General features: G+C 38.4%; 1 protein-coding gene across 2 annotated transcripts; it reads right to left on the reverse strand.

Annotated features, from left to right (window-relative positions):
• Window positions 1–328: 328 nt before the first annotated feature.
• On the reverse strand, window positions 329–22,157 carry APELA (apelin receptor early endogenous ligand). Of its 2 annotated transcripts, XR_006708859.1 has the most exons (4): window positions 21,782–22,157; window positions 20,314–20,403; window positions 14,319–14,389; window positions 329–1,378 (listed from the first exon to the last, which is right to left on the reverse strand). XR_006708859.1 is itself a non-coding variant. In XM_045463877.1 (3 exons), the coding sequence occupies exons 1-2, from the start codon at window positions 21,855–21,857 to the stop codon at window positions 20,315–20,317; spliced, it is 165 nt and encodes a 54-aa protein (XP_045319833.1). In that variant the 5' UTR covers window positions 21,858–22,084; the 3' UTR covers window positions 329–1,378; window position 20,314. The 2 variants fall into 2 exon arrangements, 1 of the variants encoding a protein (XP_045319833.1); XM_045463877.1 differs by lacking the exon at window positions 14,319–14,389 and having other exon boundaries at window positions 21,782–22,084.
• Window positions 22,158–24,427: the final 2,270 nt, after the last annotated feature.

Consider the following 24,427-nt stretch of genomic DNA (forward strand, 5'->3'; position numbering starts at 1 on the left):
GGGGTAGAGATTACTTAATTAAAAAGAATTTTTAAAAATTTTGTATTTATTAAAAAAAAATTTTTTTTAATGTTTATTTATTTTTGAGAGAGAGAGAAACAGAGTGTGAGCAAGGGAGGAACAAAAAGAGAGGGAGACACAGAATCTGAAGCAGGCTCTAGGCTCTGGGTTGTCAGTACAAAGTCCCACGCAGGGCTGGAACTCACAGACAGCAAGATTATGACCTGAGCTGAAGTTGGACCCTTAAATGACTGAGCCACCCAGGCTCCCCCAAAAGAATTTTTTTTAAAAAAGAATTTCCCCAATATATCCAATTTAAATGAGGTAACACATTTCATAAAACATCTTTAGTGTTTAAAGTTAATTACAGTTCTTTTTATAAATACTTTTCATCCCAAAAGATGCCATTCATAAACTGTGAAAGGGAGACAAACTGTGGTTTCAGAATTTCTGTCTCAAATTCTTTAGAGTATACCAATCCCAAATTTATTTTAGCAAAATAAGGGTTAATGGCTTATGGCTTCTCCTACTCTATAATGTTTACAAAGCAAAATTTCTAATCAAGAAAAGAATTTGTAAATTTCATACCTGGAATTAACTTACAATAAAATAAAAACCTGATGGAATTGAGTGATCTTTTCAATGAATACAAATTAAGAGTGTATCTAACAACTTGGAAAGATCTAACAGAACTTCAAAGGAAATCAAACATTGGCTTCTTATAATTACATAATGAGAAATAGATTCAGAAATGATCATTTCAGTTAGTTTTTAAAACTTTATGACTTTATGAATATTATTTAAAATAAAAAATACTTTCATAAGCATTAAAGCCTATAATTTAAAATTGGTAGCAGTCGGTAGCTTCTTTCTTAGTCTCTCTCTATAAAGAATCAATGAACCAATTAATTTATCCCTATTCTGTAAAGCCAAATGACCAATGCATTTTATTTCAGATTTAGCATTTTTGGAAAAGATCACTCAAACGTATAAACACTTATTTTAATTTTGGAGAATTATAGGAATATGAAAGAAAAATTTTAATTCTTGTACTTTTTATTATTACAGAGTTCTAAGACATTAAAAAGTATATTTCTTTTTAACTCATCTAAGAATAGTAATATACAGAAAAAGATGAGAGATTTTGTTATATAAGCAAATAACTGTGCTTCGGATTGGAATTGTTTTTGAATTTATGTTATTTTCCCCTCTAAAGAGAAACCAGGAAAAAGAGAATCCTGTAAAACTAAGAAACCATCGCAGGTGCTTTCAAATGATTCCTTTTTGTACAGGAACTTCTAAGCAATCACACTATGGTGTGGGTGGGTATCTTTTATTCACTCCTCTTCTGGCAGACCAGGTGAAGTTAGCTTAAGATCTATATCGGGGAGACAAACAAGAAAGAAACACATTATAAAAAGAAATGCTATCCAGCAGACTAATTTAGCCATGCTTAATTTTTTTAATAGATAATGAGTTTTAAAAACTTAACAAGGTTTTTCAGTGCTGAAAGCAACTTTGTATTTTCTTTTTTTTTTCAACGTTTATTTTTATTTTTGGGACAGAGAGAGACAGAGCATGAACGGGAGAGGGGCAGAGAGAAAGGGAGACCCAGAATCGGAAACAGGCTCCAGGCTCTGAGCCATCAGCCCAGAGCCTGACGCGGGGCTCGAACTCACGGACCGCGAGATCGTGACCTGAGCCGAAGTCGGACGCTTAACCGACTGAGCCACCCAGGCGCCCCGCAACTTTGTATTTTCTTACCTTTCAATATGAAAATAGCACCCATATTTCTTCAAAGGCCTGAATTCATGTTATTAAAGAGATTTTTTTCCCTAAATTATTTTTCACCTATTTGCTCAATTTTCTTAATATTTTTGGATTTTGATTCCTGATATTTATACTAGCTAAGATAGTTTATTTTCCTTAATATTTTGGATTTTGATTCCTGATATTTATACCGGCTAAGATAGTTTAATTTGGAGGTCAACAAAAACATACCAGAGCCAATATCTTTTATCAAGTAGGCTCCACACCCCACCTGGGGCTTGAACTCACAACCCCAAGACCAAGAGTCACACGCTCTACCAACTGAACCAGCCAGGCGCCCCCAGAACCAATATCTTAATTCGAGGTATTTTAACAGATAAAATGGTCCCTAGGAATCCTTTAATGTTGTGAAACTATTTAATAATTAGTACTTAGCAATAAGTTTTAACTATATGGTAGAGCAACATATTAAGTTTTTTTTTTTTTTTAAGAGAAAATGGATCTTTTACAAGAAGACAATCACTGGTATCAAGGTTTCCTAAGCAATTTGTTTTGTCTCCCTCCCGAAGACATGAAGGAAGCCCTTTGCTTCATTTTTGGAAGCTTCCATCTACTTAACATTTCCCTTTCCTGACAGTCATGATGGGATGGCAAAAATAATTCAGCAGTGAAAAGATGCAGGTATGCCTCTTCTAGAAATCACCTCAGACTGCCTAAATTTTGAACATAAAAATAAGATGGGTATTTTGCTTATCAGATTAGCAAAGATTAAAAACATTAATAACACCCAGTGTTGGCAAAAGTGTGGGGAATAAGCATTCTCACAACCTGCTATTGAAAATGCAAGGTGGTGTAGCTTTTCTTTTTCTTTTTTTTTTAAATTCTTTTTAATGCTTATTTATTTTTGCGAGAGAGAGACAGAGAGACAGAGAGACAGATACAGAGACAGAGTGCAAGCAGGAGAGGGGCAGAGAGAGAGGGAGACAACAGATTCCAAAGCAGGCTCCAGGCTCCAAGCTGTCAGCACAGACCCCAGTGCGGGGCTCAAACTCACACCATGAAATCATGACCTGAGCCAAAGTGAGATGCTTAACCAACTGAGCCACCCCCGTGCCCCCCTCCATTTTTTTTAACGTTTATTTATTTTTGAGAGAGAGAGTGAGAGTGAGAGAAACAGAGAGAGAGAGACAGAATCCAAAACAGGCTCCAGGCTCTGAGCTGTCAGCACAGAGCCCAATGTGGGGCTTGAACCCACCAACTGAGATCATGACCTGAGCTGAACCAACTGAGCCACCCAGGTGCCCCAGTGGTGTAGCTTTTCTAGAGAGCAATTAACCGCTAGGTATCCATGTTTAAAATATGCATAGATCAGAAGTGCTTGGCTGGCTCAATCAGTAAATCCAACAACTACTGATTTCAGGGGTGGTGAGTTCAAGCCTCACGCTGGATGTAGAGCTTACTTAAAAGAAAAGAAATGCATAACCTTGAGGGTTCTTAAACAATAATATAAGGAGCTCTTCTTCCCAGTGAACCAACCTTAGCTGGTGAAAATTTTCTTTAAAACGAAAAGTCTCTAGGGGCACCTCGGTGGCTCAGTCGGTTGAGCGTCTGACTTTGGCTTGGGTCATGATCTCACGGTTTGTGAGTTCGAGCCCCGCGTCAGGCTCTGTGCTGACAGCTCAGAGCCTGGAGCCTGCTTCAGACTCTGTGTGTGTCTCTCTCTCTCTGCCCTTACCTGCTTGCTCTCTGTCTCTCTCTCAAAAATAAATAAACATTAAAAAAACTTTTTTTTTTTAATTAAAAAAAAAAGAAAAGTCTCTGGAAATTTAAAGTCTCTAGAAATTGTCTGAGGGAATAGAGCAAATGGGGCAATACTAATTCAACTGCTCTAAAGGGAATGTTTGTGTGCCCCCAAAATTCATATGTTGAAACCTAACTGCCAATGTAATGGAGGTGGAGCCTTTGGGAGGTAAGCCACAAGGGTAGAGCCTTCATGATTGGGATTAGTGAGTGCCCTTATAAAGTAGAACCCAGAGGGCTCCTTAGCCCCTTACATTATGTGAGAAGATAGACATCTATGAACCAGCCTCCATGACTGTGAGAAATAAATTTCTGTTGTTTACAAGCCCCTAGTCTATGGTATTTTGTTATAGCAGCCTGAACAGACTAAGACCCCAGAAAAATCTACTAATGACAAGAACTGGAAATGGTAAATAAGAAGGCTAATATAACAGCAACTCTATAAATAGATATTTCCTCTCCTTTCTTCTCTCAGGCTTAAAAGACCTAAAATTGTAGAAAGTAGTAATTTTAACAAAGTTGTATGTGTAATGTATGTAGATGTAATATGTATAACTATGCTGAAATTAAAAGAGGGAAGAGAGAATATAGCTATCTAGGTATTTCTATATCTCACTGGACTTAAAATAGTATAATCTGAAGTAGATTCTGATAAATTCAGATATATATTATTTAAGTCCTAGGGCAACCACTAAGAAAGTAAAATAGAGGGGCGCCTGGGTGGCGCAGTCGGGTAAGCGTCCGACTTCAGCCAGGTCACGATCTCGCGGTCCGTGAGTTCGAGCCCCGCGTCGGGCTCTGGGCTGATGGCTCAGAGCCTGGAGCCTTTTTCCGATTCTGTGTCTCCCTCTCTCTCTGCCCCTCCCCCATTCATGCTCTGTCTCTCTCTGTCCCAAAAATAAATAAAGGTTGAAAAAAAAAAAAAAAGAAAGTAAAATAGATATATAGTTGATCCTTGAACAACACAGATTTAAAAAAAAAAATTTTTTTTTAACGTTTATTTATTTTTAAGACAGAGAGAGACAGAGCATGAGCAGGGGAGGGGCAGAGAGAGAGGGAGACACAGAATCGGAAGCAGGCTCCAGGCTCTGAGCCATCAGCCCAGAGCCTGACGCGGGGCCCGAACTCACAGACCATGAGATCGTGACCCGAGCCGAAGTCGGACGCTTAACCGACTGAGCCACCCACGCGCCCCTGAACAACGCAAATTTTAATTGCACAGGTCCACTTATACACAGATTCTTTTTTGATATGGTGCTATAAATGTATTTTGTCTTCCTTATGATTTTCTTTGTAACATCTTTCCCTCTACCTCATTTTACTGTAAAAAATACATTAAATGATACATATAACATGAAAAATATACGTTAATCATCTGTTTGTGTTATCAGTAAGGCTTCTCATCAACAGTAGGCTATTAGTTAAGTTTTGGGGGAGTCAAAAGTTATACATGAATTTTTGACTGCCCATGGGGTCAGTGCTACTAACCTCTATGTTGTTCAAGTGTCAACTGTACATCCAATCATATCAATAACATTAAATGTGAATCTGGGGCAACTGGCTGGCTCAGGCGGTAAAGCATGCAACTCTTGACCTCAGGGTCCTGAGTTCAAGTCCAATGTTGGGCATGAAGCCTACTTAAAAAAAATGTGGATCTACTAAACAAGCCATCTAAAAGGCAGATCTTGTCAGCCTGAATAAAAAAACAAGCAAACAAACAGAAACAAAACAGATAAACATAGGGGAAGGGAAGCAAAAATAAGATAAAAACAGAGAGGGAGGCAAACTGAGGGTTGCTGGAGGGGTGATGGGCATTAAGGAGGGTGTTTGTTGGGTGAGCCCTGGGTGTTATATGTAAAGTGATGAATGACTAAACTCTATTCCTGAAACCAATACTACATTATATGTTAACTAACTTGAATTTAAAACAAACAAACATGATCCAACTCTATGCTCTGTGTCAGAGACACACAGATTCAAAGTCACAAATAGGTTGAAAGTCAAAGGATAGAAAAAGATAGGCAAACAGCAACCATAAGACAGCTGCAGTAGATATCTAATGTCAGACAAAATAAAATGTAAGACAAAACATGTTGTTAGAGACAAAGACATTTTATAATGATAAAAGGGTCAATTGAGGAAGATAAGAATTATGAAGATACATGCACCAAAAAACAGAGCCCCCAAAATACATGAAGCAAAAACTGACACAATTAGAAGGAGAAATAGATGATTCAGCAACAGGATGAAGTTAGAAATCAATAGCAAATTGGGGCGCCTGGGTGGCGCAGTCGGTTAAGCGTCCGACTTCAGCCAGGTCACGATCTCGCGGTCCGTGAGTTCGAGCCCCGCGGCGGGCTCTGGGCTGATGGCTCAGAGCCTGGAGCCTGTTTCCGATTCTGTGTCTCCCTCTCTCTCTGCCCCTCCCCCGTTCATGCTCTGTCTCTCTCTGTCCCAAAAATAAATAAACGTTGAAAAAAAAAATTTTTTTAAAAAAAGAAATCAATAGCAAATAAATACGAAAAATTCACAAATATGTGGAAATAAACAGCACATTGCTAAACAACCATTAAAGAAGAAATCACAAAGGAAATAAGAAAATACTTTGAGATGAACATGAAAACATGGGATGTAGCTAAAGTAATGCTTAGAGGGAAATTTATAACTAAACATCTGTATGAAAAGAGAAGACAGAGCACTTGGGTGGCTCAGTTAGTTAAGCATCTGACTTTGGCTCAGGTCATGATCTCACAGTTCATGAACTCGGGTTCCGCGTCCCGCATCGGGTGAACACGAACAAGAGCCCCGCTTTGGGTGAGTTCAAGCCCCACTTCAGGCGAACACAAGCCCTGCTTCGGTTGAGCTCTACCTCCCTCTCTCTCTCCCCCTCCCTCTCTTTCTGCCCCTCACTCACTTGTGCCTTCCCTTTCTGTCAAAAAAAAAAAAAAAAAAAAAAAAAAAAACTCATCACCTTAACACACTAGAAAAAAGAGCAAATGGGGGCGCCTGGGTGGCGCAGTCGGTTAAGCGTCCGACTTCAGCCAGGTCACGATCTCGCGGTCCGTGAGTTCGAGCCCCGCGTCAGGCTCTGGGCTGATGGCTCAGAGCCTGGAGCCTGTTTCCGATTCTGTGTCTCCCTCTCTCTCTGCCCCTCCCCCGTTCATGCTCTGTCTCTGTCCCAAAAATAAATAAACGCTGAAAAAAAAAAAAAAGAAAAAAGAGCAAATGAAATGTAAAGCAAGCAGAATAAAGAAAAAAGTAAGGATGAGAGCAGAACTATATGAAAAACTATAAAGAAAAAGAACATACCCAAAGTTGGTCCCTTGAAAAGATCAACAAAATTGATAAACTTTACCTAGACTGACCAAGAATAAAGACTGAAAATCCTAAACTCAGAAATGAAATAGAAAGCATTACTGTTGGTTGACATTACAGAAAATGTTTTAAAAGATTATAAGGAAATATTCTGAACGACTGTGTGCCAAAAAATTAGATATTTTAGATGAAACGAACAAATTCCTAGAAAGACACAAGCTACCAAAATTGCTCAAGAAGAAATTTAAAAAAAAAAATTTTTTTTTAAGTAAGCTCTATACCCAACATGGGGCTCGAGCTTACAACCCCAAAATCAAGAGTCACAGGCTCTACTGACTGAGCCAGCCAGGCACCCCAGAAATAAAAGACCTGAATAGGCTTATAACAAATAAAAATTACATCAGCAATTTTTAAAAAATTCCCACAAAGAAAAGCCCTAGGCCAGATGGCTTTGCTGGTGAATTTTACCAAACACTTAATATGTTTTCTTCCAAACATTTAATATTTAATATGACACATGATTTCAATAGAATAAAGGACAAAAATGCACCATAGTCTCAACAAATACACTCCTCCTTCACCATAAAAACTCTCAGCAAACTAAGAATAAAAGGGAACTTCTTCAACCTAATAAAGGACAGATACAAAGACCCACAGTTAACATACTTAATGGTAAAAGAATGAATGCTTTCCATCTACAATCAGGATTAAGACAAAGATGTCTGTTCTCACCACTTCTATACAACATTGTACTAGAGATTCTAATTAGGGCAATTAGGCAAGGAAAAGAAATAAAAGACATCCAGATTAGCAAAGAAGAAGTAGGGGCGCCTGGATGGCCTCAGTCGGTAGAGCCTGTGACTCTTGATCTCGGAGTTGTGAGTTCAAGCCCCATGTTGGGTGTAGAGATTACTTAAAAATAAAACCTTAAGAAAAAAAAAAAAAAACGAAAAAGAAAGAAAGAAGTAAAAGTATCTATTTGCTGATGACATGAGCTTATACATAGCAGGTCTACTAAAAACTATGAGAATGAATGAAAAAAAAACCTATGAGAATTAATAATTTCACTAAGTTTACAAGAGATGGGATCAATACACAAAAATTAAATTGTATTTCTATACATTAGCAATGAACAATTCAAAAATAAAATTAAAATTCCATTCACAATAGCATCAAAAGAATAAAACACTTAGGAATAAATTAAACTAAGTAAGTGTAAAACTATATTCTAAAAACTACAAAACATTGCTGAAAAAAACCTGACTAAATGGAAATACGCCCCATGTTCTTGCATTGGAAAACTTCATTGTCAAATGGCAATATTTCCCATATTGATTAACAGATTCAACACAGTCCCTATGCAAATTCCAAATTCCAGCTAGCTCTTTGCAGAAATTGACAAGCAGGTCTTAAAATTCATATAGAAATTCAAGGCAATCAGCATGACCAAAAATCTTAAAGAACTACAAATTTGGAGGGCTCACACATGCCTTTTAAAAACTTGCCATAATACTACAATAATCAGGACGGTACAGTATTAGCACAAGAAATGGCATTTAGATCAATGAAATAGAACTCAGAGTCCAAAAATAAACCTTGGCATTTATGGACACTTAATTTTCAACAACAGTGCCCACATAATTAAATAGGGGAAAAGAACGGTGTTTTCAACAAATGGTGCTAGATTTGGATAGCTACACAAAAAGGAGGCTGGAACTCCTGTCCTCACACTATGAATAAAATTTAACTCAAAATGCACCATAAGAGACACATGGCTGGGCCAGTCCATAAAGCATGCAACTCTTGATCTTGGAACAGTGAGTTTGAGCCCCACGTTGGGGTAGAGTTTACTTAAATAAATAAAAATAAGAATTAAAAAATAAATAAAGGGATCAGAGCCATAAATGTAAGTGTAAAACTAGATAACTTTTACAGAAAATATATGTGTAAATTATATTTGTAACCTTGGATTAGCCAATTTGATGCCTAAAGTACAAGCAACCAAAGGAAAAATAGACAAACTGGATTGTAACAAAACTAACAATTTTTGTGTTCAAGGACAACACCCAGAAAGTGAAAAGACAACCCATAGAATGGAAGAAAATAATTGCAAATCACATCTCTAATATGGGCCTTGTATTCAAAATATAAAGAATTCCTACAACTCAACAATAAAAAATACAAGCCAATTGAAAAACGGGCAATGGATTTAAAGAGACATTTCTCCAAAGATAGACAAGTGGCCAGTAAGCACATCATTAGTCATTAGGGAAATGCAAATCAAAATCACCATGAGATGGATACAGTACTCTCCTCTTATCCCAAAGGATACATTCCAAGACCCCCCAGTGAATACCCGGAACCATGGATAGCACCAAATCCTATATATACGATGTTTTTTCCTATTCACACATATCTGTGATAAAATTTAGTTTATAAATTAGGCACAGTAAGAGATTAACAAGAGCTAGTAACAAAATAGAACAATTATAATAATAAGCTGTAATAAAAGTTATGTGAATGTGGTCTCTCTTTCTCTCAAAATATCTAATTATACTATTCTCACCCCTTCTTGTGGCAACGTGGGATGATAAAATGTCTACGTGATGAGATGAAGTGTGGTGAATGATGTAGGCATTAGGATATCGTGTTATGCAACTGTTGGCCTGAAGATAGGTCAGAAGGAGGATCATCTGCTTCTGAAACACAGCTGACTACAAGTAACTGAAACCACGGGCAGCAAAATCATGGACGAGGGGGGACTACCGTACCAACCTCTAGGAAGGTTATAATAAAAAGTGTTGGTGAGGATGCAGAGAAATTGGAACACTTATATACTCCTGGTAGGAATGTAAAATGCAAAATGCTGCAGCCACTATGGAAAACAGTTTGGCAGTTCTTCAATAAGTTAAACATAGAATAACCATATAACCAGCAATTTCACTCTTAAGTATATACTCTAGAGAATCGAAAGCATATGTTCAAACAAAACTTTTTTAATGTTTTATTTATTTTTAAATGCTTATTTATTTATTTTTGAAAGAATGAGATAGAGAGCGAGCAGGGAAGGGGAAGAGAGAGAGGGAGACAGAATCCCAAGCAGGTTCTATGCTGTCAGCACAGAGCCCTGTATGGGGCTTGAACTCCCCATCCGTGAGATCATGACCTGATTTGAAACCAAGAGCTGGACGCTTAACCCACTGAACCACCCAGGCACCCTTGTTTTATATAGTTTTGAACAGGGGAGGGACAGAGAAAGAGGGAGACAGAGAATCTGCACTTTTAGTGCAGAGCCCAACATGGGGTTCAAACATGGGGCTTAGACTCATGAACCATGAGATCATGACCTGAGTCAAAATCAAGAGTTGGATGCTAAACTGACTGAGCCACCCAGGTGCCTCTCAAACAACAACAATTTTAATGTTTATTAATTTTTGAGAGAGAGAGAGAGTGTGAACAGGGGAGGGGGAGAGAAAGAGACAGAGGATCTGAAGCAGTCTCTGTACTAACAGTAGAGAGCCTGCTTGAGATTCTCTCTCCCCGTCCCTCTGCTTCTCCCCTGCTTGTGCTCTGTCTCAAACTAAATAAACAAACTTAAAAAAAAATGATAAACAAATGTTCAGAACAGAATTATTCCTAATAACCACATAGTGAAAATATACAAAATGTGATTTTTCTATACAATGGAATTTTATTTAATCATTAAAAAAGAATGGAGTATGGATACCTGATACTATATGGATGGGTCTTGAAAACATTAGGCTAAATGAAATAAGCCAATCACAAAAGAAAAAATTATATATATGAAAGTATATAAAATGTCCAGAATAAGCCAATCTGTAAGAAGAAAGTAGGTTAGGGGTGCCTGAGTGGCTCAATCAGTTAAGCATCCGACTTTGGCTCAGGTCATGATCTCACAGTTCGTGAGTTCGAGCCCCATGTCGGGCTCTGTGTTGGGCTCTGTGCTGACAGCTCAGAGCCTGGAGCCTGCTTCAGATTCTGTGTCTCCCTCTCTCCCTGCATCCCCCACGCTCTATCTCTGTCTCTCAAAACTAAATAAACGTTAAAAAAAATTAAAAAAAAAAAGAAGAAAAAATAGGTTAGTAGCTGTGTGGGATTAGAAAGCTGGGGAGAAACGGGGAGTACCTGCTAAGATGTATTAGTCCATCTTTATGGGGTGGTGAGCATGGAGCCTGCTTAATATTCTTTCTCCCTCTCTCTTTGCCCCACCCCTACTTGCTCTCTCTCTCTCAAATAAATATTAAAAAATATTATTTAAAAAAATTGCTAAAGGATCTTGAGTGGTATGAAGCGATAATATGAAGAATGGATAAAAGAGAAGCAAAGGTAGATATGAGGAGGCTGGTGCAAGGCAGACAGTAATACACTTGGGTGGTGTGAACTGGAGATGAAATAAGTTTGGAACTGAGAGACTGAACACACAAATGGACAATGGCCATATGTTAAAATAGAACTCTGAACCACAAACTCTACAGCAACCAAAGCAGGAAGTCAAACCATAACCTCTGTAGCAACTGGGCTCAAATGGCTTGAACTCACAAACCGTGAGATCATGACCTGAGCCAAAATCAAGAGTCGGACACTTAACCAACTGAGCCATCCAGGCGCTTCAATACACCACTATAAAAAAAAATAAAAGTAAAAAAAAAAATACATCCAAGGGTGAAATGTATTGCAATAGTTAACAGTAAGTGATTTTGTTCTTCTCGTCACCCAAATAGCAACAAATACTCACTTGCTGTTATCGAAGAATAATATTTTTCAAATGTTACTGGTATGTAATAATAAAGTTCACCAGATATCAGTAGATCACTAAATTGAATACATCTCTGAGAACAAATTAAGGCAGATGTGTTACAAATATATTTTAGATGTCTGAACATGATAGAGTACTTTAAGTACATATCTGCAGAAATAATTATTATACACATTGTAACAATAAATCGGTTCCCAAAGTGAAAAAAAAAAACTCAGAAATTAGGCTTTAGTCTATCATATACACATTTTGGTAGGGGAATATTTATTATAATACATCATCTATAACATAACTACAGTTTCTAGATTTATATGTTCAATATGTATTATATTTTTTAAATATATTATCATTAAGGCATGATTTTTACAGAAAAGTTTTATTTTATCACTAAGCAACATTAGGGATTTTCTCGGAGCATGGTTTCTGGACAATGGACTACAATTAACTGAGAAAACAGTAATTTTCTACATTTCATTTAGGTTTAAAAAAAATTTATTTTAAAGATTTTCATTTAGTTTCAAGTAAGAGATCCTACATATGTCATCATCCATGCAGAAATCCTCTACATTTAGGGCCATTCACACATTATAAAGGTTTATACTCTAAGGTTTAGGGGCCAGATCTTGCCTTTCAAGGAGCTGACATTCCAATACTGATACAAATCTGGCAAAATACAGTAGAATATGATAGCTTTAAAAATAATACTTATAAAAATGCTGTAATTGTTGAGAGAGTGGAAGGTAATTTTAAGCTAAGTGGATGAGGGTGTGGGCCTCATTTTAAAGAAAATGGAATTTGTGGGGCGCCTGGGTGGCTCAGTTGGTTGAGCGTTCGACCCCGGCTCAGGTCGTGATCTGGCGGTCTGTGAGTTCCAGCCCCACATCGGGCTCTGTGCCGACAGCTCAGAGCCTGGAGACTGTTTCGGATTCTATGTCTCCCTATCTCTCTGACCCTCCCCTGTTCATGCTCTGTCTCTCTCTGTCTCAAAAAAATAAACAAACGTTAAAAAAAAATTAAAAAAAAAAAAAGAAAATGGAATTTGGAAGAGATCCCTTTGGGAGGGGAAGGTTTTGAACTTAATGAGATGAGGGAAACAATTCCTAGGAGTAGAAACACTTCCAGCACAGAGATAGAAAATCAGAATTCAGTCTGGCAGTTACTGTTCAGTTATTTCCTGAAAAGGTGTGTTGGGTCTCATTATAGGTAAGTCTTAAATGCTAAGATAATGACTAAAAGTTTCATTTCATTTCTCTTAGCAACATTTATGGAGTGCCTGCTGTATTCGGGACACTTTTTCATCAGCTAATGTTACAAAGATCAGTACAACCCACTGTTGAGAGGTTAACCGAGCCACTCCCTGCTACTGCTTCTCGGCATCCATTTTGTGTGGCCAAGTGGCCTGAAGGGGCCTTGCCGGGACACTTAAGCCCCTCCCGCAGGCTCATATGGATAGCAGCCACAGAGTCACAAGCAAATACAAGCTTCTGATATCACTTCCCCAACAGCCCTTGTGATCAAATCTCCCTTGCCTCCCAGGGCCTGTATTATCTTAAGTACCCCTTAGATAAGAACCTCGTGGGGCCACCCTCCACCTCCATCCCCCATCCAACCCCCCCTGCTCTTTTGGTTTGAATTGATCAATGAGACCCCGGCCCAGGAACCCAAAAGCACTCCACCCACAGTCCCTAATAAGGCATGTGCTCTAGGTCTGCATTCTCCCTTGACCCCCGCCCTGCCCCGCCCCATGTGGCCCCTCTTGGCAGGCTGTGTACTTCCTCCAGGACCCAGGAGTGATAAACATCTCTATTTCAATTTATCTTAGGTCAGCTTTTGAACTAAGGCTTACCTGGCTCATTGTTCTGTAGTAGGTGCTCCGCTTTAACAAATTTTAATTTAACAATGTCAGAACACCCGCATTCTGCCTTCAGAGAATTTACACCATGTGGAGGAAGGAAGGGAGGAGTCTGCCAGTTAACAAGGTGCAGTGAGTCAAGTACTTTGACAGAATTACTCAAATAGGTTGAGAGCAAAATGTAGACATCTAATACAATTTGTATTACACTCAGGAAAGGTTTCTTGAAGGATGAATAGTGAAGAAAAGGGGTGCCTGGCTGGCTTAGTAGAGCATGCGAATCTTGATCTCAGGGCTGTGAGTTCGAGCCCCACATTGAGGGTAGAGATTATTTAAATAAATAAATCTTAAAAAAAAATTAGCGAGGAAAAGAGTAAAGAAAGGCCATTGCAGGCAGACGTATACCTTGAGAGTTCACCAAGAGGTGAAGAATAGACTAATTTTAAAGTAACGTTAATAATAATAATTCTAGGGGCACCTGGGTGGCTCAGTCAGTTATGCATCTGAACAGTTCAGGTCATGATCTCTCGGTTTGGTTTGTGAGCTGGAGATTTGCATCAGGCTCTCTGTTAGCACAGAGCCTGCTTCGGATCTTCTGTCTCACTGTTCTCTCTGCCCCTCCCTCCCTTGCGCTTTCTCAAAAATAAACAAACATTAAAATAATAATAATAGTAACTCTAGCTACTGTCGATTTAGCAGTTACCATGTGCGAGGTATGGTAGGTAGGGCAAAGTTAATACCATTACTAGCGCCATCTTAAATGTCTGGAAGTGGAGGGAGGCTTAGAGGGGACAAGTGACTTACCAATGACCACTGAACGAGCTTGTGGCCAGAGCTTGAATCCATGCAAGCCAGTCTTGATTCTTTCTTATCCCCTTTAGAAGAGGGAAGGAGAGAGGAGATGACAGATGATGCTGGAGAGGTATATTTTGTAAAGTGTTGTTTGTTAAATTATGGGAGTTCTCACCCTCCTGAAGGCTACAGGGATAGTTAAGAATTTTAATCAAGATGTGACATGATAGGATTTACACTTTAGAAAGATCAGGCGATAAAAGAAAAAATGGATTTTCCAGAATCAGAACTGGAGCAGTGATTAGTTAAGGAGTTGAAGTCATGCTGGATAGATGTAACAGGTACTAAGATCATGGTAACAGAGATGAAAAGGAGGGAGCAGATTTTTAAAAATATTTCAAGGTAGAAATGACTCACCTGGGACAAGGGAGAAATGACTGACCCTATAAATGTATATCGTACATTAATTGCAATGACCTGGGAAACCAAATAGAACTGAATATAGGGCACCAGCTCAAAAATCTACAGTGCGACAGTAAATTGTATATTTCATAGCACAGTGCTTGATACATAACAAACATCTAATATATGATAGCTCTACAATTCTCCAAATTCTCAGAAGACAGGAGAAATACCTGAGTGGGAAGAATTGAAGAGTTTACTTTTAAGTATGCATTCATTCATCAGATATTTCTGTGGAGCTTATTAGAATCACTGGGCATATAGCTGTGATCAAAACAAAGTCCCTGTTTTTTATGGAAATTACATTCTAATGAAGAGAGGCAGATACTAACTAAACAATAACAAGGTAAATATATGTTATGTCAGATGGCACTAGGTGTTACGGAGTGAAACAAACCAGGAAAAGGGAAATAGAAGTATCTTGGGTAGAATGAGGTACTGCTTTTTTATAATAAGAGTTTACTTTGGTATTGCTCTTTAAAACAAAGGATCAGGGAAGTTCTTCCTGATGACAACCATGATATTGGAACAGAGAACTGAGTTACAGTGATAAGCTGTGCAGAAGCCATGCTAGAGATTTGCAAATGCACTGCAGACATGAACTTGAAGTGACTTAGAACAGCTAAGGTGATTCCAAGCAGGCAACTGGACACCCTATACATGTCCTGAAAGGAATAGTGATTTGTTTCAGAGATTAGTCATCAAAAAGGAGCATTGAAACCAGGGAAAATCCATTCACTTATTTGACCTATAGCAGGATAGCTGAGACCAGAACCAAAATGTGTTCACTGGATTGAAAAGAAAGTCACTGGGGATCTTTCCCTGAATGTAGTGGGAGCACTGTATTGAAGTAGATGGGAGGAAAGGAAATAGCCATCTTTTTAAGAAATTTGGTTATGTAGAGAAGAACATGGGCTAGTCACTAAAGACCACCATGGAGTCAGTGGTGCACCTGTTTTCCTCATTTTAAAAGGTGAAATAGATCAGCTTTGATCTATTGAACAATCTGTAGAAAGCAAGTAACGGTTAGATCAGTTTCTTGAGATGTAGAGAGATTAAGCATACCCAGGAGAGGAACCTCTTAATAAAAGACTCCAAAGGGAAAATAGAAGTATAGCAGATGTAAATGTTTGTAGCTTGAGGGCAGAGTCTGATTTTAAAGCTTGAAGATCTCCATTTTCTCTGGGAAGAGAAATCTCTTGTTGTTAGTTGGAAAAGGTTAAGAAGTTCAAGGAAACTAGAGGTTTAAATAGAGCTGAACGGGAGTCAGAGGTACCTAAGAGTAAGCTGAAGAGTTTTTCCCAGGGGCGCCTGGCTGGCTCAGTTGGAAGAGTGACTCTTGATCTTGGGGTCGTGAGTTTAAGCCCCAAGTTGGGTGTACACATTACTAAGAAAATTAAGTTGAAAACTTAAAAAAAGGAAGCTTTTCCCAGCAAGTCTTGCTAACATTGTAGATAAAGTGCTCCACAAAAGTAGAGATTCTGTGCTGAAGAGAGTTGGCTTTCAGTTCAGCCCAAGAGGCAGCACGGAGTGAGCAGGGCCAAGACAATAAACAGGACAATTGCAGAAAGAGTTGGCAGGCACGGCTAGAGATTTGGTCAAAGGAGTCAGAAGCCCGTAACTTTGAGGGGGTAAGAATAAGGCAGGAAATAGAGAACTAGAAGTACTTAACATTTTGAATGGTCACCAAGAGTGATACGAGAGTATTAGCTTGTCTCAACTTAAAATAATGTATTAGAATGTACCTTTACCAGGGTGCCTGGGTGGCTCAGTCGGTTAAGTGTCTGACTGTTGATCTCGGCTCAGGTCACGATCTCACAGTTCATGAGATCAAGACCCCCGTCAGGCTCTGTGCTGTCAGCGCAGATTCTCTCTCTCCCTCTCTGTTTGGGATTCTCTCTCTCCCTCTCTCTCTCTGCCCCTCCCCTGCTTGCGTTTTCTCTCTTTCTCAAAATAAATAAATAAATATTTTAAAAATGTACCTTTACCAAAATCTTTTCATAGCCATTGCCTCTGGGAAATGACTGGGAGACTCACCTTTGACTTTACATCCTTTCATACTGTTAGGAAAAGATTTTACACCATGAACACACGCCACAATTATTACTAAAAAGCTAGGTAGGAGCACATCGCTGGCTCAGTGGAGCATCTAACTCTTGATCTTGGGGTTGTGAGTTTGAGCCCCATGTTGGGCTAGAGATTATTTATATATTTTTTTAAAAGTTTATTTATTTATTTTGAGAGAGAGAGAGAGAGAGACAGCATGAGTGGGGGAGGAACAGAGAGAGAGAGAAAGAGAGAAACCCAAGCAGGTTCCATGCTGCCAGAACATAGCCGGATGTGGGGCTCGAACTCAGGAACCAGGAGATCACAACCTGAGCTGAAACCAAGTCGCTTAACTGACTGAGCCAACCAGGCTCCCAGGGATTACTTTAAAAAAAAAAAAAAAAAAAAAAAAGAAAGCTAGAGTATGTATGTATGTAGATTTTATGCTTGGAAGAGGAAAATCATTAGAATCTAAAGGTCCTACCTACCTCATTTTCCACTCTAAAGCTCTCACATTAACCTGCAAAGTTGATTTCCTAACACCCTTTCTCTTGTTTTCCTCAACTCTAATTCACTTAGGACTGAATGTGATGCCAACATACTTCAGCAAGAAAAAGTAATTCTCAAGAGAATGAATTTTACACAGCACAGATTTTTCTATTTAATTAACTCAATTGGGGGCGCCTAGGTGGCTCAGTCGGTTAAGCATCTGACTTTGGCTCAGGTCATGATCTCAGTTTGTGGGTTCAACCCCCGCATCGGGCTCTGTGCTGACAGCTCAGAGCCTGGAACCTGCTTCGGATTCTGTGTGTGTGTGTCTCTCTCTCTGTCCCTCCCCTGCTCATGCTCTGTTTGTCTCTCTCTCTCAAAAATTAAATAATAAAACATTAAAAAAATTTAATTACTCAATTGTGCAAGTTATGAAATGTCACTGAGGATCACTGAGAGGACTCCAGGAGCTGGTGAAATTGACAAAGTAAAGATAATAATAGTGCATTCCGATTATAGGAGCTAAAAGTCTAAACTACTTTAAAAGGTTAATCTGGAAAATTTCCAAAGTTAACTGCTTACTTTACCTATCCTTTTACAGTCTTACATGTCCCTAACTGAATCAAATCAAATGTGTGATTTTTATCTAAAACATACAGAAAACAGGGACGCCTGGCTGGCTTAGTCAGTAGAGCAGACAACTCTTGATCTCGGAGTCGTGAATTCAAGCCCCACGTTGGGCATAGAGCTTACACAAAATATAAAAAATAGTAAGTAAATAAAGAAATAATAAACAAACAACACATGCAGAAAACAGAGGGGGATAAATAAAAGGGAGTTTCTGCCTTAAAGTTCTGCTACTTAAGTCTATAGTGATTTACTTGGTTCCCAAGTTATGTTGCAGGACATACTAAAAAATATGAAAACTTTAGGACAATGAGAACTACGCTTTCATATTTGAAGGTAGCATTTGTTATAATAGCACTCATTTTTTAAAGTTTTTTTTTTTTTTTTTTTTACATTTTTAGTTATTTTTAAGAGACAGAGAGAAACAGGGCACAAGTTGGGGAGGGGCAGAGAGAGAATGAGACACAGAATCCGAAGCAGGCTCCAGGCTCCGATCTGTCAGCACAGAGCCCAACGCAGGGCTCGAACCCACAAACCATGAGATCATGACCTGAGCCGAATTCGGACGCTCAACCGACTGAGCCGCCCAGGCACCCCATTAGTATAGTACTCATTAAGCAAGATCTTGAAAAATTATCTTAATATTTATCCTGCATTGGCTCTTATGCTATCTCTGGATTAAAAAATGGGAGTTTTATACATTCTTCAAAGAACATGTAACTGGAATGTAGGACTAGTCTAAACACGGACAAAATGGATGCCGTAACCTAAGCAGTTCTTTACAGCTATCAGCCAAATTTTGTAAAGGATTGCTGTTAGTAAATGGTTTACGTGGCTTGTATTTAAATTTCCCTTTGGTTCATAAATTTGGTTTATAGATCAAAATTTTCCTTAACTTTGAGAATTCAAATTTCATTACTCTATCTTGTTTACTTGCAACCCTAGCTTTTATGGCAGGTGGTTTGTGGAGAAAGCTGATACAACCTGTGGCTAACTGAGGGCTTTTATTTGCGTTATGCAAGGTATCTTTCCCTATATATGCAGGAATTCTCTTGCTACTGTGAACCTCCTCCTCTCCTCTTTGTTATTTGTGGGGGAGTGCTGGGAAAGTCTTGAACTTCTCCACTCCTCCTAAGCACAGATTTTACCACTATTTGTATATGAGACTGAAATGCATTAGTGACACACGCCAAAGGATTTGTTAGCATAGAAAATCCTTTTAAAGCATGTTTTAGTCCCTATTAATTGGCTTCTCAGGAATTTCTTACTGTATCTTTCCGGATTTCTCCACCAAAGCTATTTTTCATATTTTGATAGCAAAGGTTCATTTGTTACAGATACAGGTGTAGAGAATTTGGCTTTTTGTCTTAGTCTGCTTGACAAGCGATTACTGAATTGCTCTTCCTTCATTTACTGTGTTACTACAGGACGTTCACCAGGTCTGAAAAGCATGTATTAAACAATAGGCATGGCAACCATTCTTTCCTCTGAATGAATGAATGAATAGTGCCATAAACACTACAGTCTACAGACCAACTGAATAAGCTAATTTAACAATTGCCTGTGTATGTTAACCAGCTGAGGGATATTTCTATGGCATTTTTTTTCAAGGATGAGATGTTTTACAAGAATTAAAGAGCTTAAAATAATTACAACGCCAAGTCATTTATTTTTTAGTATGAAGAAATACAAACTCGGGCAGTGTTTGAAGTTAATGGATTCAAGCAGTGTTAATGGTGGTGGTGGAAGAAGATCACTGGCCTTTCAGTGAATGTGGAAAAAAAAAGAGGGGAGAGGAGCAAAATTCTATTCAGAATTTACCCTTAAAGATGCAACAGCTATCAAGACCAATCCTATGCGTAAGGCTGGAAAACTGCCATGCTATTACTAAATTGATTTTATGCATTAAAAGATATATTGTCAAGAAAAATAAACTATTTTAATACATTATTAGAATATCAAGGATAGGATGTTATTTATATGGTGTCGTTGGACAAATATGTCCAAATGCTTTCAAGGATTCAGTGGTCTTGGTGGGAAATGTGCTTGTTCTGGAGAACATACAGAGCTATTCAGTGTTTTTTCAAAACACATGTTTAAAGATACTCTCAAAATTATGATCTCCTGGTATGTGATTTTTTAATTATGAAAGTGTTAAACACAAACAGTAGTATTAATACCCATACAACTATCTCTCAGAATCAAAAATTATCAAGATTTTCCTACAACATTATTCACTGTTTCATTTGTTAGTATGCATCCCTTGAACTGATATCACCTTAAAAGTATTATCACATATTACAAAATATAAATAAACTTTCTTTGATATATCTCATCTGGAACATTGCCTAAATTCAGTAAAACAATTTCCTATCAGAAATACCTCAGGGGAAGGGCACCCGTGAATGGAGTGGCATACATCTCCTCTGAAGGCAGTTGTGTCTGTGCAATTTTCTTCTCAACGCCAAATTAGCTGAGGGGGAAAAAAAAAAAAGTAAATATTAGGAGCATTTTTCAGAAAATGAACTGTTATTTAATCTGGAGAATGTAAGGGAATATTTTGGATCCAAACTAAATTGTGAGTATTTGCTACTTGTTCCGATGTGATTGTGACGTACAAATTAACGTGATGCAAAAACCAAAAGCATTTTCCTAACAGTTCATGTTAATAGCAGGATGTAGCAGTCATAACCTCCTCCTTCTACAGGACTTCTTCCTAAATGCTTCTGGATCTTTCATCTTATGTAGTAAGTTAATCACAGGTATTTTACAAGAACATTGTCCAAGGTATTCTGTAGTTCAGAACAGTTTGATTAGCAATTGCTATAAATTGGAAAAAGGGATCAACTGCTTTCTGAATTGCTGATTTGGAAATTTTCTCTTATTTATGTAAAAGGGCAAACCAGGGGACGTCATCCGAAATAACCTCAGTGATCAAACTTGTGTTTAACTAAAAGGCAGAGACTGAATTTTTAACCAGTTATGCACCATTGCCTGCTCTAAATGGAGAAGTACATTACCACCCAAACAATCTAACATATTTGGAATGGATATTACCACCTTTCTATTTAAATTTGGGTTTGCTCTTTCCTGAATAAGAAAACTTTTTTTTTTTTTTTTTACACATGTCAGTGCTTTGAAATCTTAGATATTTGGTTTTGAAGTAAAAGCACATTAGAATAACTCTACTTACTAAATTCCTGTTGGTTAAAACCACAACAGATACTATCTTTGAAAAATGTGCCAAGTAAATTAATATTACCTTGACCATAAATATTTTTCACATTTTTGGCTCTATAAGCACAATAATACTAAAACTTTTATTTTTTAAGCGAGACATCGAATTATATAACCAAAAATAAAAGCTATAATAACCTGTTACAAGATTTTATCTGTATTTTGTCACATGGTGTTCATGTTGTTAAATCAAGTTGTTAACGATGCCCCACTCTAGTCAGCAATATGTTCTTCCAATAAACTGCTTTGGAGTTTGTATTTTACCCCAAAATCTGTACGTTTGTTAACCTCTGTAATCAATAGAACAAACGGTTCTATTTCTTTTTACTTGTAAGGACAACATATCTAAAATAACTTAGGAATCAATTTTCTCTGAATTTAGAAAAACAGTGGCAAAATCTTTATCATCATTTTAAAATCCATCAACTTTTAAAAATATACAAATAATAGCTCTAAAAGGATAGATGACATACTTCCGAAAGCCAACCAACCCATTTACCCCCAATACCTCTAAGCACACCTAAGTGATTTTCAACAGGACGTAATCATGCTCAGACCCACGAACCCAAAGAGGCATAAACAAGTTACTCGGTACAAATGTACCAAAGTCCTACCTGGTCTCTGTCCGTTGATAAGAAGAAGACTCATCACAAAAATAAAAAATACACAAAAGAATTGTTGCAACCTCATTTTTCTGCCGCACGGAAGCGGAGCAATAGCTCTCAGTGTAAACCAAACAATCTTTGAATAGTCTGGGCAATATCTGTGTGGCTTTCCTCACATTCTAATGACGAGCCTCAGAGAACTGCCAGCTGCATTTTCCAGAAAGGTTAATGATCACATCAGACAAGGTTACTGGTGCTGTGGTCGAGCCTCCCTCGGTCTCAAACCCCTCCTCCACTCCTCTCCTTCCCCCTCCCCCGTCACTCCCCTTTATTTCCATAAGCAAATATTGGTGAAATAAACCATTCAAGCGTGCTGTAATTTAGTGGAAGTCCGCCGTGGAAGTTCCTAGGAGAGACTGACTTCGATCTGGATGTGGAGAAATATGTAAAACAAGGCAAGGCTTTGCCGCCACCCCTCACCATTTGCATCTGTTTAAACTTTGCATTGCCCATATTGGTCCCACATGCAGAAACCAATCAAAATGACAGGAAGTCTCTCTTTTGTCCTTTTCAGAAGGAATTCTGAAGCTCGGTCTTAAGACTCCCAAATACTTTGTGGCAGAACATGTGCTGAAATGCTTTCTCTTTACCAAACCCACCGCCGAGTGGTTCCTATTTACTCCAAATCTCTAAATTGCTTAATCCATATAGGTTTCTATCACCAAACATTCCTGGGGTTTTAGGATGTTTCAAAATAAATCTCAAAAATGGTTGCATTTTTATTTTGCAAAGTGATATTTAAAAAGTAATGGGGATCACTTTCATCTGCAATACCATCCAGGATTTTTTTTAAAAAGCCACAAACTCATGAAATCTGTGCTCTGTTAAAAAAAAAAAAATTATATGTGGTGGAATACCAGGCTAACATAGCACAGACACAGAAATGAAACACGGAGAAAAAAGTTCTCACTTCATCTCCCGCTGAATTCAGAAGACAGAAACAGTTTAGTGTCGTCTCTTGCACATGTGCACTGAGACCTTTTTAAGCACTTCCTTGTCATATGTAGCTGTTATAAATGGAAATCACTGTACTCTCTGTGAAGTGAACCAAAAAGAAAGTATAGATACACTCTGGAATACAAGTAGAGCCAAAATACCAAATCTAGAGCATATACAACTTGCTACAAACGAACTACGGGGCATTCTGCTGCATTTTACTTCTCTGGGTTTAGGCAGTTGGTACTCTCAGAGATTTGATATTAATGCATAATTTGTCTTAGTTTTACAAGTCAGTCTGGAAAATTCCCTGCCTGCCTAATTATGCATGCACTTTATAACAGGCAATAGTATACAGTAGTTCTTCAGGCAAAAGATTATTTGCCCATTTGGTGATTGGAAACATAGTACTACATTACTGGGCTGTATTTGTACGTGGCTCCACAAAATCAGTGAAATTAAGGAGTTTGGATTCATGATATAAAAATGTATCAAGTGATGCCTGTGTGGCTCAGTTAGTTGAGCCTGAATTCGTCCTCAGGTCATGATCTCAGAGTTCCTGATTGGAGACCCACATTGGCTCCTCTGTCTCTCTCTCTCTGCCCCTCCCACACTTGCATGCTCTCTCTCTCTCTCTCTCAAAAATAAATAAACATTAAAGAAAGAAAAATAAATCTTTAGGGGTGCCTGGGTGGCTCAGTCAGTTAAGCGTCTGACTCTTGATCTCGGCTCAGGTCATGATCTTACAGTTCATGAGTTCTAACCCCACATCAGACTCTGCGCTGACAATGAGGTGCCTGCTTGGGATTCTGTCTCTCCCTCTCTCTGCCCCTTCCTTGCTTGCACTCTGTCTTTCTCAAAATAAATAAACTTAAAAGAAAAAAAGTGCATCAGGGTCCCTAACTGGTTCAATCAGAAGAGTATGTGATTCTTGATCTTAGGGTTGTAAGTTCAAGCCCTTGCTGGGTGTAGAGATTACCTGAAAATAAATAAACTCAAGGGTGCCTAGGTGGTTCAGTGGGTTGAGTGTCTGACTTCAGCTCAGGTCATTCATAGTTTGTGGATTTGAGACCCATGTTGTCTAACTTTGCAGTGCAGAGCCTGCTTGCGATTCTGTTTCCCTCTCTCTCTCTGCCCCTCCCCCACTCATTCTCACCCTCCCTCTCTCTCTCTCTAAAATAAAGAAATATTTTTAAAAATTAAAAGAAGGGGCGCCTGGGTGGCACAGTCGGTTAAGCGTCCGACTTCAGCCAGGTCACGATCTCGCGGTCCGTGAGTTCGAGCCTCGCGTCGGGCTCTGGGCTGATGGCTCAGAGCCTGGAGCCTGTTTCCGATTCTGTGTCTCCCTCTCTCTCTGCCCCTCCCCCGTTCATGCTGTGTCTCTCTCTGTCCCAAAAATAAATAAACGTTGAAAAAAAATATATTAAAAAAATAATAATAAAAATTAAAAGAAAATAAATGAAAAAAAAAGTAAAAAATAAAAGTGCATCATGAGTAGCCAAGGGCTTGTTCAAATCGTTAGTTCTTCAAGCTTCTCAGTATAGTGTATTGGAAGACAGCAAACTAACAAAATTGAGTGTTAAATCAAGCAAACCAACAGGAAACCAATATAGATTTTGACAATATAACTTCATGCCATGTTTTAAGTATATTCAAAGG

This window comes from Leopardus geoffroyi, chromosome B1 (assembly GCF_018350155.1).
Source record: "Leopardus geoffroyi isolate Oge1 chromosome B1, O.geoffroyi_Oge1_pat1.0, whole genome shotgun sequence".
NCBI classification, from domain to species: domain Eukaryota; kingdom Metazoa; phylum Chordata; class Mammalia; order Carnivora; family Felidae; genus Leopardus; species Leopardus geoffroyi.

What these genes read in the sequence shown, in the direction of transcription:
- APELA (XM_045463877.1), bottom strand. Translation starts at nt 21,857, where the DNA reads ATGAGGTTGCAACAATTCTTTTGTGTATTTTTTATTTTTGTGATGAGT. An exon ending in TATCAACGGACAGAGACCAG is followed by an intron (nt 20,404 to 21,781) that starts GTAGGACTTTGG and finishes TTTCCCCCTCAG; the next exon opens with CTAATTTGGCGTTGAGAAGA.